General features: G+C 50.5%; 1 protein-coding gene across 5 annotated transcripts in view; it reads left to right on the top strand.

The window, feature by feature from the left end:
* The first annotated feature begins 237 nt into the window (after positions 1-237).
* The window catches only part of SLC13A4 (solute carrier family 13 member 4), a 37,687-nt gene continuing 26,042 nt past the window's right edge, over positions 238-11,882 (top strand). For 2 of the 5 annotated variants that reach the window (XM_066262367.1, XM_066262363.1), the window contains exons 1-2: positions 238-1,043; positions 5,774-5,902. In XM_066262367.1, the coding sequence (XP_066118464.1) occupies positions 945-1,043; positions 5,774-5,902 (228 nt within the window). In that variant the 5' untranslated portion in view covers positions 238-944. The remainder of the gene's footprint in view (positions 1,044-5,773; positions 5,903-11,882) is intronic. The other 3 variants (XM_066262364.1, XM_066262365.1, XM_066262368.1) reach the window with 3 other exon arrangements.

Genomic DNA, 11,882 nt, shown 5'->3' with positions numbered 1-11,882 from the left:
TGCCTAAATTCTGCACAATCAGCATGCCCCTGCTGGGACCAATCAAGAAGCGCCTTCAGAAGAGATACTGGTTCATTCTTATGGGCGTGCTGATTGGCTGTGGAAATGGGCGGGGCCACTGCTTCTGTCTGGCTTCCCATAGGTGAAAGAAAGTTAAGGTGGGCCTCCCGCAAGATTTTGTCCCGTGACAACTAGGAATGTCTTGGGGACTTGTGTTTTTTTTTCCTGCTCCTGAGTCCCAAGCTCAAAGCACATTATAAGTGGGAAAGCAATTTGAAGGAAAGAAATTTGAACTCAGTTAAGGTGTCAGGCCGTGGGGAAGAAGCCCAGTCCTATCTGCAGTCTGCATTCTCCTGCCGACAAACTTTAAGGGCTTGATATAAGGAAAAGGGGGAGGGTACTAGATTTTTTTTTAAGGGAAGGGGGGTACAGTGAGCATAGCTGGGTAGTGAAACTGATTCTGCCCACAACAGGTCGTCAGAGAGAGAGAAAATAATGAAGAGCACGATGTATTCTTGGCATCTTTAATTTTAAAAAACAAAAGCCTTTAAATGACTCCTTCAAGACCAACAGCTACAGCAGAGGAGGCATTTTGATTGATTAAGGGGGTTTTGGCTGGTCCTAGAATGAAGGTCCTCTAGTCCTAATCCAACAAAGAGGAACCCACTATGCCCCATGTACCATCCCTTCCCGGTTCCTTTTGGCTGGGCATAAAACCATGCTCACCAATCCCACCTAAAACAGGAGGCAAGGAGCCCAGCCTCCTGGGCAAGCCAGGGCTGTAACTGCCCTCCCATTCTGCCCCCAAGACGAAACAGGACTCTTGGAAGCCGGGAGAGGTGTGAGCAGTCTCTCTGGACAGCGTGTGAGCCCATCGCGGGAAGCGAAGGCATTTATCTGGCCAGCGGAGCAGGCTCGGGGGGTCCGGCGCGCAGAGGTTCAGGATGGGCTTGCTGAAGGGCCTTCTCCGGGCAAGAAAGCTGCTGCTGTCCATCGTGGTGCCGCTGCTGCTGCTGCCTCTGCCCATGCTCCACCCCAGCAGTGTGAGTACTGGCCTGTCCCCTTCTGGGGCCACGGGGTCAGGTGGGAGGTCAAGCAGGGGAGGTAGGTGGAGGGTAGGGGGCATGGATACAGCTTCTCAGGGTGCTTTCCGGCTGGTTTGAAGAAAGGGAGTGTTTTCCTGGGGAAGGCTAAATAAAACACTTTCTTCCTAGAAACTGTCATTCTTGTCCCTCTGTGTCATCCCCAGTCCCTCTTCCCAGCACCCCGAAGAGTGAAAGAGATTACAGGAGGGGCTCTGGCGGCAGGGTTGGGCCCATGTGCTGATAAGAAGGAGGACACCCTTGTCCCATAGTTGTCAGGATGCAACATGTGACCATCTGTATGTGGGCACCACTGGAGGTGCGGAAGACCTCCTCTTGGTGACAGGGAGCAGAGGATGGGGGAGAGACAGCAAGACGGGTGTGGGATGGGGTGTGGCCCCCAGGGGCTTTGGTGCACTTAGAATGGGTCGGTAGGTGGGGCGTGGGCTCTGATAACCAGGATTTGCAACCTCATCTCCTGAGTTCCCTTTGAACTGAATAGAAGCAGAGCTCAGCGCCTCGCCCTCCTCCCCTGCTGCCGCCCTTTCATTGCTTCTCTCCACTGTGTTTTCTTCTCTGTGTTCTCAAAGGCGGGACATCCAATGACATGATAAATAAGAAATAAGAGCCCCCAACTCCAACTCTAGACCGTGACCTAGATTTTTACCACATTTGCATGAGCCAAGGAGCTATGGCTTTGGCTCTGTGCTTGGCCTGCTTCTCAGACCACTGCTTGACTCCCTTCCTTTCCTCCCTGTTCCTCCTCTCCCCCCTCCTCCTTCCTCTTCCTCCCCTTAGTAGCTTTACCCTTCCCCTCCCTGGCGCTACCCCTGAGAGTTTAGGAAAAGAAAGCAGGGAGAGGTTAAGCATGTTTGTGGGAGGGGAAGCACGCCCTCCACGCAGCTCCCTGAGTAACTTGGTAACCAAGATTAAGCTATAAAGTTAAATAGAGGGGATTAGGATGCATCTTCTGAAAAACAAACTGACTTAAATCTTTACTAGAATAAACACCCCAGAATGCCAAGGAGACGCTGATTAAAACCGGGCTGGGATTAGCCGACAGTGATCGCTGCTGACAGTTTTCTTGGCCTGACACCAGTCAATTTTCTGCTTTGTCTAAATGAGCTGATTTTCCTTTCCCTTTCCTCTCTTTTTCTTTTTCTTTTCTTACTCAGTAGCAAATGGATTTAAGGGAATGCTATCGGAAGATCATCGCTCTCTTCTCCACAGCAGTATCAGGCACCTGCTGTGTCCCCTGAAGTCAGCCCCATCCTTGGGGACCCGGACTGTGGGATGCAGCGTTCCCACATTTCATTCTGAGACCCCGTCTTTGAGCTTCTTACTTACCAATGACTTGTGAGAAATGGCCACAAAAATAAAATAAAATAAAATAAATGATTGAAGTAGGCAAAATAATCTAATCTTACATTTGAGGCCAGAGGGGTGTGGTGGGGAGGGAAAGAGGAGAGAAAGGGGGAGACAGGTGGGCCTCTGCTCGGACGGGGTCCATACATAATTTTGGCAGAGAGTTTTTTTTAAGCTGGGCTTACTAAGACCAACGGACAGTGCCCTTTCTTGCCTAGGCCCATTTTTTCAGACTGAGTTTCTCTTTCGGTTGGAACAAGTTTTCTCAACAGCTGCACTACTGACATCTGGAGCCAGATAATTCTTTGTGGTGGCAGGAGCTGTCCTGTGCATTGTAGGATTTTTAGCAGCATTCCTGGCCTCTAAACTTGGTGCCAGTAATACCTACTGCCCAAACTCCATTATGACAACAAACAATACTTCCAGATATTATCCAACATCCCCTGGGGGGTAGGACTGCCCCCAGCTGAGAACCAGTACCTTAACAAAAGAGAAATACAGTAGCTCAGAGCTTCCCAGTCAGTGCTCGTTGGTTAGTGGAGGGCAGATGTTTTAACCCGCATAGCCACAGGGACAGCTAGGTGGAGCCCAGGGTGGCTAATCCCCTGAGCACTGGACGCAGCCTGCTTGCCACCCACCCCAGTGTGACCTGCAGAGATGACTTCTCTGGGTGTCTCACTGTCAACAGGGGCCCTGCTCTTCTCCCTCTTCAATGGCAGAAAAGCACCTTGAGGTCACCCTCCATCCTACCTTGCATCAAACTTTTAGCTTCTGAGACTTCATCCTTAAGATTCCTAAACGAACTTGTTTGCTCTGGGCTGGAGCTGAGAGACGTGACCTGGGTGGCAGCTCCTCACTGGCAACTCTGATGGTCCTTCAAAGTGACTGGCCACATTTTAGGAAAGGTTAAAATGACCTTCCCTCTGTCTCCTGCCCAGCTCCCTAATACCAGGGGCCCAGACTTAGTTTACCATGTTACAGAGAGGGCACGAGAGAGGGTTTCCGTAATGAAGCCCTGTTTCGATGTCCCCCCCCCTGGGGGGGGACAAAAGTTACACCCAACTCCCAGGTTGATGCCAAAAAGGCCTCCCAGTCACCGAGACAGCAAGTACACAGACCACAAGCCCTTCCTGTGAAGTTTGGGTGGGATATCACTGGAGTGGTCGAGATCAATGCTTGAAAAGGGAGCAGAGGCCAGCATCAGGTCACAGCAGGATCAGGAACGATCTGATATGGGGAAATGCTACTTATCAACTCTCCCCCTTATTTGTAAGCAGGAGGAAAACAAAACAAAACAAAAAACTGATGATACTATCCCTTAAAGGCACTGCCGGAATACTGCACACCTGCCAAGCCCTGCACACCTGCTGACCAGTGGCAGCGATAAGGGGCCTGGGGTGCTCAGAATATTTTCTCTGAGAGATAACAGAGAACTGTTGGCCAACAGAGGAGCCCAATTCAGTTCAACCCACACTGATGGAGCTACCTGCTGGATACTGGCCAGATGTGGGGACACAGGATCCCTATAACCAAACTTCACGGAGTATTTTGGGGTTTCTGAATATAAGCTTACCTATTGAATGTTGAGGAGATTGAGAAGGGGTAGAAGGTAGTCTGTGTAAACTTCACAGGTGAATGAAAGTGGTCTCCTGGTCTTTCCTCGGCTCTAAGGAAGGCCCAGGTAACAACGAAGGTAGTTTACTCTGTCCTTAATACCGGCTTGGTGACACCCTCCAGTAACCTGTTCTAATTCTTAACAACAAAAAGTTTGCAATCAAAAAGTTTACCTTGGTTTACCCAAATTCTCCTAATTCAAAGCAAAATGGTGCAAGGAAAGTTCCTATTATTTTCAATCTGTCTCTCCTTCTCCCTTCCCTTAACTCATGTCCCTGGGATGACAAAGACAGGACCCTCAAGGTTCTCAGGAAGAAATGAGCACTTCTCAGTGAGGGGCAGACATTCTGTCCCCTTTATCTTCAACTGCTATTTGTCTCCTTCCCAGAGAAGGGAGGGGAACAAGTGGGCTCAAGTGGGCTAAAAAGCTTTGAACTCCTCGTGTAGTTTTCTTTCTGCAACAAAGGGGACATTTCTCTAAATTACATTCTTTCCCAAACGGAGCCTTTTTTTTTTTTTTTTCACTATTCAGTCAGTTGTCTTATCAGCACTTCCAAAAAATGTTTAACTTTTCTGTGATCTTTTGGCCCCCAAGGAATTCTCAGTGGGAGCTACAGTCAACAACTGTTGGGGTCAGTTCCCATGTCCCAAGCCCCAGGCCCATAATCCAGGCATATCATGAGGGAGCCAGGGCCCCTCCAGCCACGCTGGGTTAACCCCTCACCGATGACCCTCACTGATCATGGCGACCTTTTGTAACTTTTGTGCAAGAATGTGAGGACGCCTGTTCTGAACCCAGGGGAGAGATTAAACAGAACAGGATCTGTCGGGCTCCTTGAATACCAGCCAGCCTCAGTGCAGGTCAGACCTGAGCCCAGATGGTTGAGAACTACAGTATGTGTAAATCGAGGAAGCCACAGTCGCCTTGGATCTTTCATACTGCGGCCCTCCAAGTCCGTTGTTAAGGCCCTTGCACAGTGACCTCTTCCAACAGTACACCAGTGACTGTTCATCAGTGCCATTTCAGGCAACTAGCCTTACTGGAAGCCAAGGTTAACGAGGGCTAATTTTTTTTTTTTAAGAACGTATGTTGATTTATTCCTTGCACCCACAGGTAAAACCAGCAAAGTGAGGTGGGCTGGGGGAACGCTGGTCAATTTCCAGGCCTTCCCTTCCGGGTGAGGGCACTCTGCATTGCCTTTGTTGGAAGAGTGCTTCCCCGTGCACGTGCACACAGCAGGTGGAAGGGAGTCACAGAGCAACCAGTGAGCACAGACACCGCTGAGGGCACTGGCTTCGAACAGCGATGATTCCCCCCCCCCCATGGGACACTTAGCAATGTCTAGAGACATTTTTGGTTGTCCCTGGCAAGGTGCTACTGACATCTAATAGGTAGAGGTCAAGGATCCTGCTAAACATCTTACCATGCACTGGATAAACCCCACCACCACCACCACCCACAGCAAGGAATTAGCCAGCCCCAAATGTGCCCATCTCAGAGCTCACACATGGACCGATCGCACAATTTGATCCCTACCTTCAACTATCCCAAGAATGCCTGCGTCCGATCAACTTAACACCAAAATATCCTGTTGCAGTCCAAGTCAGAGCTGAGAGCTCCACCTTGAGAGTGCCTGTGCCCTGGGTTTCGTCCGGATTCTCAGGGCCAGTGGCCATCCTTGTGACTAACCGCCCACCCCCTCCCCTTCCAGGAGGCTGCATGCGCATACGTGCTGATCGTGACCGCTGTGTACTGGGTGTCCGAGGCCGTGCCTCTCGGAGCTGCAGCCCTGGTGCCCGCCTTCCTCTACCCGTTCTTCGGAGTCCTCCGATCCAGCGAGGTTAGCCCCTATGCGGCCCAGCCCTGTGCTCGGGTCAATGCCAGGCCAGTGAAAGAGGGTTTGAGGTGAAGGGGGAGGCACAAAGTACCTGAGAAGGCTGAAGGTTTCACCCTCAGGAACAATCCCTTAGCACTCAGCCTTTGCACATGCTGTTCTGGACCCTGAGTCCCTCTCCCTCCACGTCTGACTTCTGTCTCCCTCAAACGGCCCCTTCCAGTAGTGTGCGAGGGAACGTGACTGCAAGGAGAAAAAGAAGGCCATCGGGGAAGGGTTAGGCATTGTAATGGCTGGAGATGGGCAAAGTGGGGGGCTAGGGGGCGAGGGCAAGTGTTATTATCGGAGGTGAAAAATCCTACGCCATCTGTCTTACCAATGACTGGCTGGTGATAACATTTAGCAACTGCGCTACAATGAGCAGTTATGGCCAAATATAGTCTGTTTAACTGGATGTCAAACTCAGATGAGAAGAAAATGCCACTAAGAGAGAGGACATGGGTTATAGCGCTTTGTGAGGCAGTGAACTGGGCCACCGCCACCAGCCACCCCCCATGCCAGCATGTGCCATGCTCACTGAGAAAGGCTAGCCTGGGTGGGCATCAGCAGGAGCCCCCTATTCCAGAGGAATCATCTTCTTGTCCCTCTAGGATTTATGAGGTCTCTGACCTGTGGGCCCTCAGGGTTTCTTGATGGTGTATCCAGAGCGTACTCTCCATATGAAGGCAGGTATATGAATAGCAGGGTCATTGTGACTCTGGGACTGTGGCTTCTGTCCCTTGTGCCATTCACTCAACATTCAGAAAAGTATTTTCTGAGTTTTGTATCCACCAGGTGCAATATAGGATGTTACAGGTACCCTGAGGGTGACAATAATGAAACACAATTTCTGCCCTCATAAATGTCATGGCTGATGCTTCCGAGTTTCCCTCTGTCGGCTTGATGTGTGCCTATAAGTGGCTCCTTTTACAGTGACCTGCTGGTCAGCAGGTATTAGAGTTTGTTGTGTGCAAAACTTAGACTGCTTCCTCTCTGAGGATTGCAGGTGCCAAAAAAAGATATAAAACAATAGAAATGACTCCTGACCTTGAGACGTTTCTATCCTGACAGAGAGAAAGTACACGCCACTAGCAAAATCATGGAAGACCCTAGCCGGGCGTCCCCAAAGTGTGGCCCCCTGAGGCCATTTATCCGGCCCCTGCCACACTTCCGGAAGGGGCACCTCTTTCACTGGTGGTCAGTGAGAGGAGCACTGTATGTGGCAGCCCTCCAACGGTCTGAGGGACAGTGAACTGGCCCCCTGTGTAAAAAGTTTGGGGACCCCTGCTAAGCTATAATGCCCTGTTTCCTGGCATCGCAGGGGATTTATGTAATTCCCTATGAAGGAATGTTTTAGATAAATGAAATCTACCCTGTCAAATGCCCAAACTTTATGTTGACCATTTTTTTGATTGAAGTCTTTCTAAAGGCTTTCTAATTTCCCTGGTCTTTTAAAGAGAAGTTGTTGAACATAAATTAACCTTTTCTTTGGCGCCTTCACAAAAAAATATCTCAGTCAGAGGAGCCAGTGTGGGCTGGACGATAGCACAGCCGCGTAACGTGAATGCTGGCTGAACAGCTGAACCTGAGCCATCTTGAGTAGCATACGGGCATCGGACTGGAGAGAGCGCGCCAGTGAGAATATAAAAAGCATGTTATTGGATTTGCAGATGACTTAAAGATGGATGGGCCAGCTACTGTACGATGACAGAATCAATGTTGACAGGAGGAGACAAAGAACAAAAGCCAACAAAGCGAAGTTTAATAAGGATAAATGTTAGCAGTTCGTGTGAAAAAGACCCTTGGCTCTTAGTTGAGTACAAACTCTGTGTGAGTCATCTATCAGACCAATGTGGCTGCCAAAATTTCCAGCATTTACCATATGCCAAGCACTAGGGGAAGTCCTTCACATGCATTCTAGTATTTAACCCTCTATAAAGTGGCTTTTTAAAAATTGATTTGAGAGAGAAAGAGAGAAACATTGATTTATTGTTCCACTTATTTATGCATTCATTGGCTAATTCTTGTATCTGCCTTGACCAGGGATTGAACCCACAACCTCAGCATATCGAGGTGACACTATAACCACCTGAGTTAACCAGCCAGGGCCTAAGTGACTATTATTTTTATCTTTACAGAGAAAGAAACTGAAGCTCAGAGAGGTTAAGTAACTTGCTAGAGGCTACACAGCTAGTGAGTAATCAAGACTGTAGCCAGGATTGTGTGACCCCTGAATTTATTCCCTTAAGCAGTGGCCAAACTGCACCAAAATCTGCTGAGTTGATAAACACAGGTGTCCAGAGCGTCAGATTCAAGATATAGAGCTCATTCAGAGGAAGACAGCCAAGATACAAAAAAAAAAAAAAAAAAACGAGAGTGTGAGTCAATGAGGAATGAAGGGAAAACTAGATGGGCATGGCCCTGGCCGGTTGGCTCAGTGGTAGAGCGTCGGCCTGGCGTGCAGGAGTCCCGGGTTCAATTCCCTGCCAGGGCACACAGGAGAAGCGCCCATCTGCTTCTCCACCCCTCCCCTCTCCTTCCTCTCTGTCTCTCTCTTCCCCTCCCGCAGCCAAGGCTCCATTGGAGCAAAGTTTGCCCAGGCGCTGAGGATGGTTTTGTGGCCTCTGCCTCAGGCGCTAGAATGGCTCTGATTGCAGCAGAGCAACGCCCCAAGATGGGCAGAGCATCGCCCCCTGGTGGGCGTGCCAGGTGGATCCCGGTCGGGTGCATGCGGGAGTCTGTCTGACTGTCTCTTCGTTTCCAACTTCAGAAAAAAATACAAAACAAAAAACAAAAAAAACTAGACGGACATGATTGCTGGCTTCTACAGCTGAACGCAGAATCAGTCTCACAGGTCCAACCAGAACCAGAGACTCAAAATAGGAGGGAAGGTGGAAAGGGATTACATGTGCAACCCTGGTTTCATTCCTGGAAGTGCAAGCCAGGTGACCATGTCAGGATGCTGGAGCTAGGCTCTGTGCATTGGGACCGGGGGGGGGGGGGGGGGGCTCTGAGGGCCCTTTGACCTGGAGCAATCTGTGATCTTCCTGTGGGCATCTGCCCACTACTTCCCTCTGCTGATACACAGAGTTCGAACTTGTATTTGAGATACATTTTTAGGTTTGGGGGTTTTGTTTTTTGCTTCCATTGTGACTCTCACTATTGTTATTATATTTGCTTCTAAAGTTCTCTAAGCCCTTCTAACGTGTTGCCAATCAAGCTAAAATTTACTGTTTACAGGAGAACGGCGTAGAGGTGGGGGCATAGGGTTCTCTGGGGGTGTAAACAGCCTGGTTTGAATGCGGGGGCTTGGGTTAGTCTCCGAGATGTCCAGGCTCAGGAACTACCTCTGGGAGTAATTACTTTTTTCCCTATCTCTGCCCCCTCCCACCAGTGCGCACGTGCATGCACACACGCGCGCACACACACACACACACACACACACACACAGCCTCCGCGGCCTCAGTGGCCCTTCACTGCAAGCTCCCAGCAAGTCTTATTCAGATTCCAGTTCCTTCTAGGTCAAGAGAGGCAAAGAGGCAGCTCCGGCTGCGATAACAAAACAGCCACTGCAGCCAAGTGAAGCTTGAGACTGATGTCACGAATCTGCTTCTCTGTGTGTTCCTGCTCTTTCTGACCCTCTGGATTCCTGACCTGTGCCAATACTCCAGCTTTCTCTGTTTGTTTCAGCCCAGGGGCACTGGATCTCATCTCTGCCTTTCTGGCCTCTACTCACTATGGGGGCTGACCCCCTGCATACAGGCCTGCGGGGGTGTAGGCCGAGCACATGGGCCCAGCCACCTGCCCAAGTCCAGGCCGCCCCTCACCCCCAGCCACCCAGACACTCCCAGAGCTGAGTGCCACACCCAGGCCTTAAGTAGGGGCTGGAACTAGGAACCTATAGGTCTCGCAGCCTTTAGGGGCCCCACTAATGTCCTGTGGGCTGACAATGAGCCAGCCCTTTTGCCTCTGGGCTCAGACCCAGCCCAGTTTCCCCCACAAGGGCAGCTCTCGGACAGTCCTGAGAGAACTGGGGCTCTTTATGTCCCATTTTCAGCCATGCGGGACTGGGCCGACTTCTGGGTCAGGTCTGCACTCATCCGTGCTCACTGCTTGAGATTCCTCTAGGGTACAATTTGAAGGAAAAAAAAATTGGTTTTTTTAAAGCAACAACACCTTTTCTTTAATTCAAATCTTAGGAGATCCAATACATACAATGGATGGAAGAAAAAGTCCAGCTCTGATTAGGGATGGGAACGCAGAGCCCCAGGTGCTCGGGCACTTCCCATGGGCAGTGGAGTGACTGGGAAGCCTCGGCCCTCCAGTAGGTGATTCGGGTGATCTGGAGGAGCCCACACACCCTGACCCAGCAGACACAGCGTCCTGTCCCCAGAAAGGGCTCAGAGCCAGGCGCGCTGGGTTCTGCTGCGTGAATGGGGAACTGGCCACAACGGTGTCTTGTGGGCTCCGGCCCTGGTGGGGCGGAGAGCCGGTCCAGGCGTCCTCTCCTGGGGTCTACAGGCTTTCACTGCAAAATTGTTCATATGAACCAAAACCAAACAAAAAACCTTAAATTAGTTCCTAGCCAGAGGCCACTACCAGTCTCCTGAGGAGTGGTAACATTCCGCTATCAGCAGGGGCCCAAGGACAGCTGACTTGCAAAGAGAGCCTGGGTCTGTGAGGCCAACAGCCAGCAGCAGGGCACTGATTGGCTGCATTTCTGTGGGGACCCCACCCACCCTCTGATGCCACCAAATGCCCAAATCAAGAGAGACAGCCACACACCCTGCTGGTCCCTGGCCACTGCCACCGTGGGCAAGGGGAGTGGCCGTGCGGAAGGGGTAGGGACGCACGCTGGGAGCGCGGCAGACATGACTTGGAATCGGCTTTGTCGCTAACTTGTCTTGAGCAAGTTGCAGGACCTCTCTAAAGTGCCATGCACTCATCTGAAAACTAAGATTAATAGAAATTCCTACCTCGTGGGGCGTCGTGCGCGTTTTAGACGATTCCGAGCGTGAATCTGAGGTTGACCTGGATTCCCACTCTCCTTAGACTTCTAGGGATACAGCCATACTCCCCCTGCCCCTTTTATACAACTTTTCAAAAATTTAAAAACCTATTTATCTGCTGTAGCCTCCCGCAGGGCACATATGAGAGGTCAATCGGGGAACAACTGAGGACCCGCAGCGAAGAGTTGATGTTTCTCATCTCTCTCCCTTCCTGTCTGATTCTCTCTGTCTCTCCCACAAGAAAGAAAAAAAAAAAAAAAACTATCTAGAGAGCAATTGTATCCAAAGAGAGTCACATTTTTAAAAGCTCGTCACTTATAGATGCCACCTGCAATTCGCGAACAATGAACTGGTTAGTTAACACGCTCCATTCAACAGCACCTCTGTCCTTGTGCCTCTTAGTCCAGGCTGGGTCAGGAAGCTCTGGCGATGCTCTGACCCTTCACTGATAAAAATGTGAAGGAATCTATGTCTGTGAGTCCTTATGCCACTTCCTTCTCTTATCCCCCCGTTCGATCATGTTGGCACACTTGTTTCCTAACCCTCCTTGCTCTCATCTTGAAGCATTTTGTCTTTTCTTACTTCTTCCATGATCATCACGAGCACGTACTAAATGCTTCCTATACGCCAGGCGCTGTTCTGAGAGCCCGCCTGCGTGATCTCACCGAAGGGCCACGTCATGATGGATTCAGTGAGCTTCATACCATTAATCACCCCTGAAAAGGTTGGGGTGATGAGTCACGAGGGTCCAGCAGGTTGTCCAATAGCAGACAACTCATCTAGGCAATCGGACGTGCAGCCAGTAAGCCCAGGCAGCCTGAAGTCCAGAACCCAAGCTCTTAATTGCTATCCTCCGCTGCCCCTTTTCCACGCGGCACCCCTGGAGCCCGCCCCTTCTAACACACAGTCCAGGAACACCTCTGCTCTCCAAACCCAGT

Source organism: Saccopteryx bilineata, chromosome 2, assembly GCF_036850765.1.
Source record: "Saccopteryx bilineata isolate mSacBil1 chromosome 2, mSacBil1_pri_phased_curated, whole genome shotgun sequence".
NCBI lineage: Eukaryota > Metazoa > Chordata > Mammalia > Chiroptera > Emballonuridae > Saccopteryx > Saccopteryx bilineata.
This window is presented reverse-complemented; position numbering and strand designations above follow the sequence as displayed.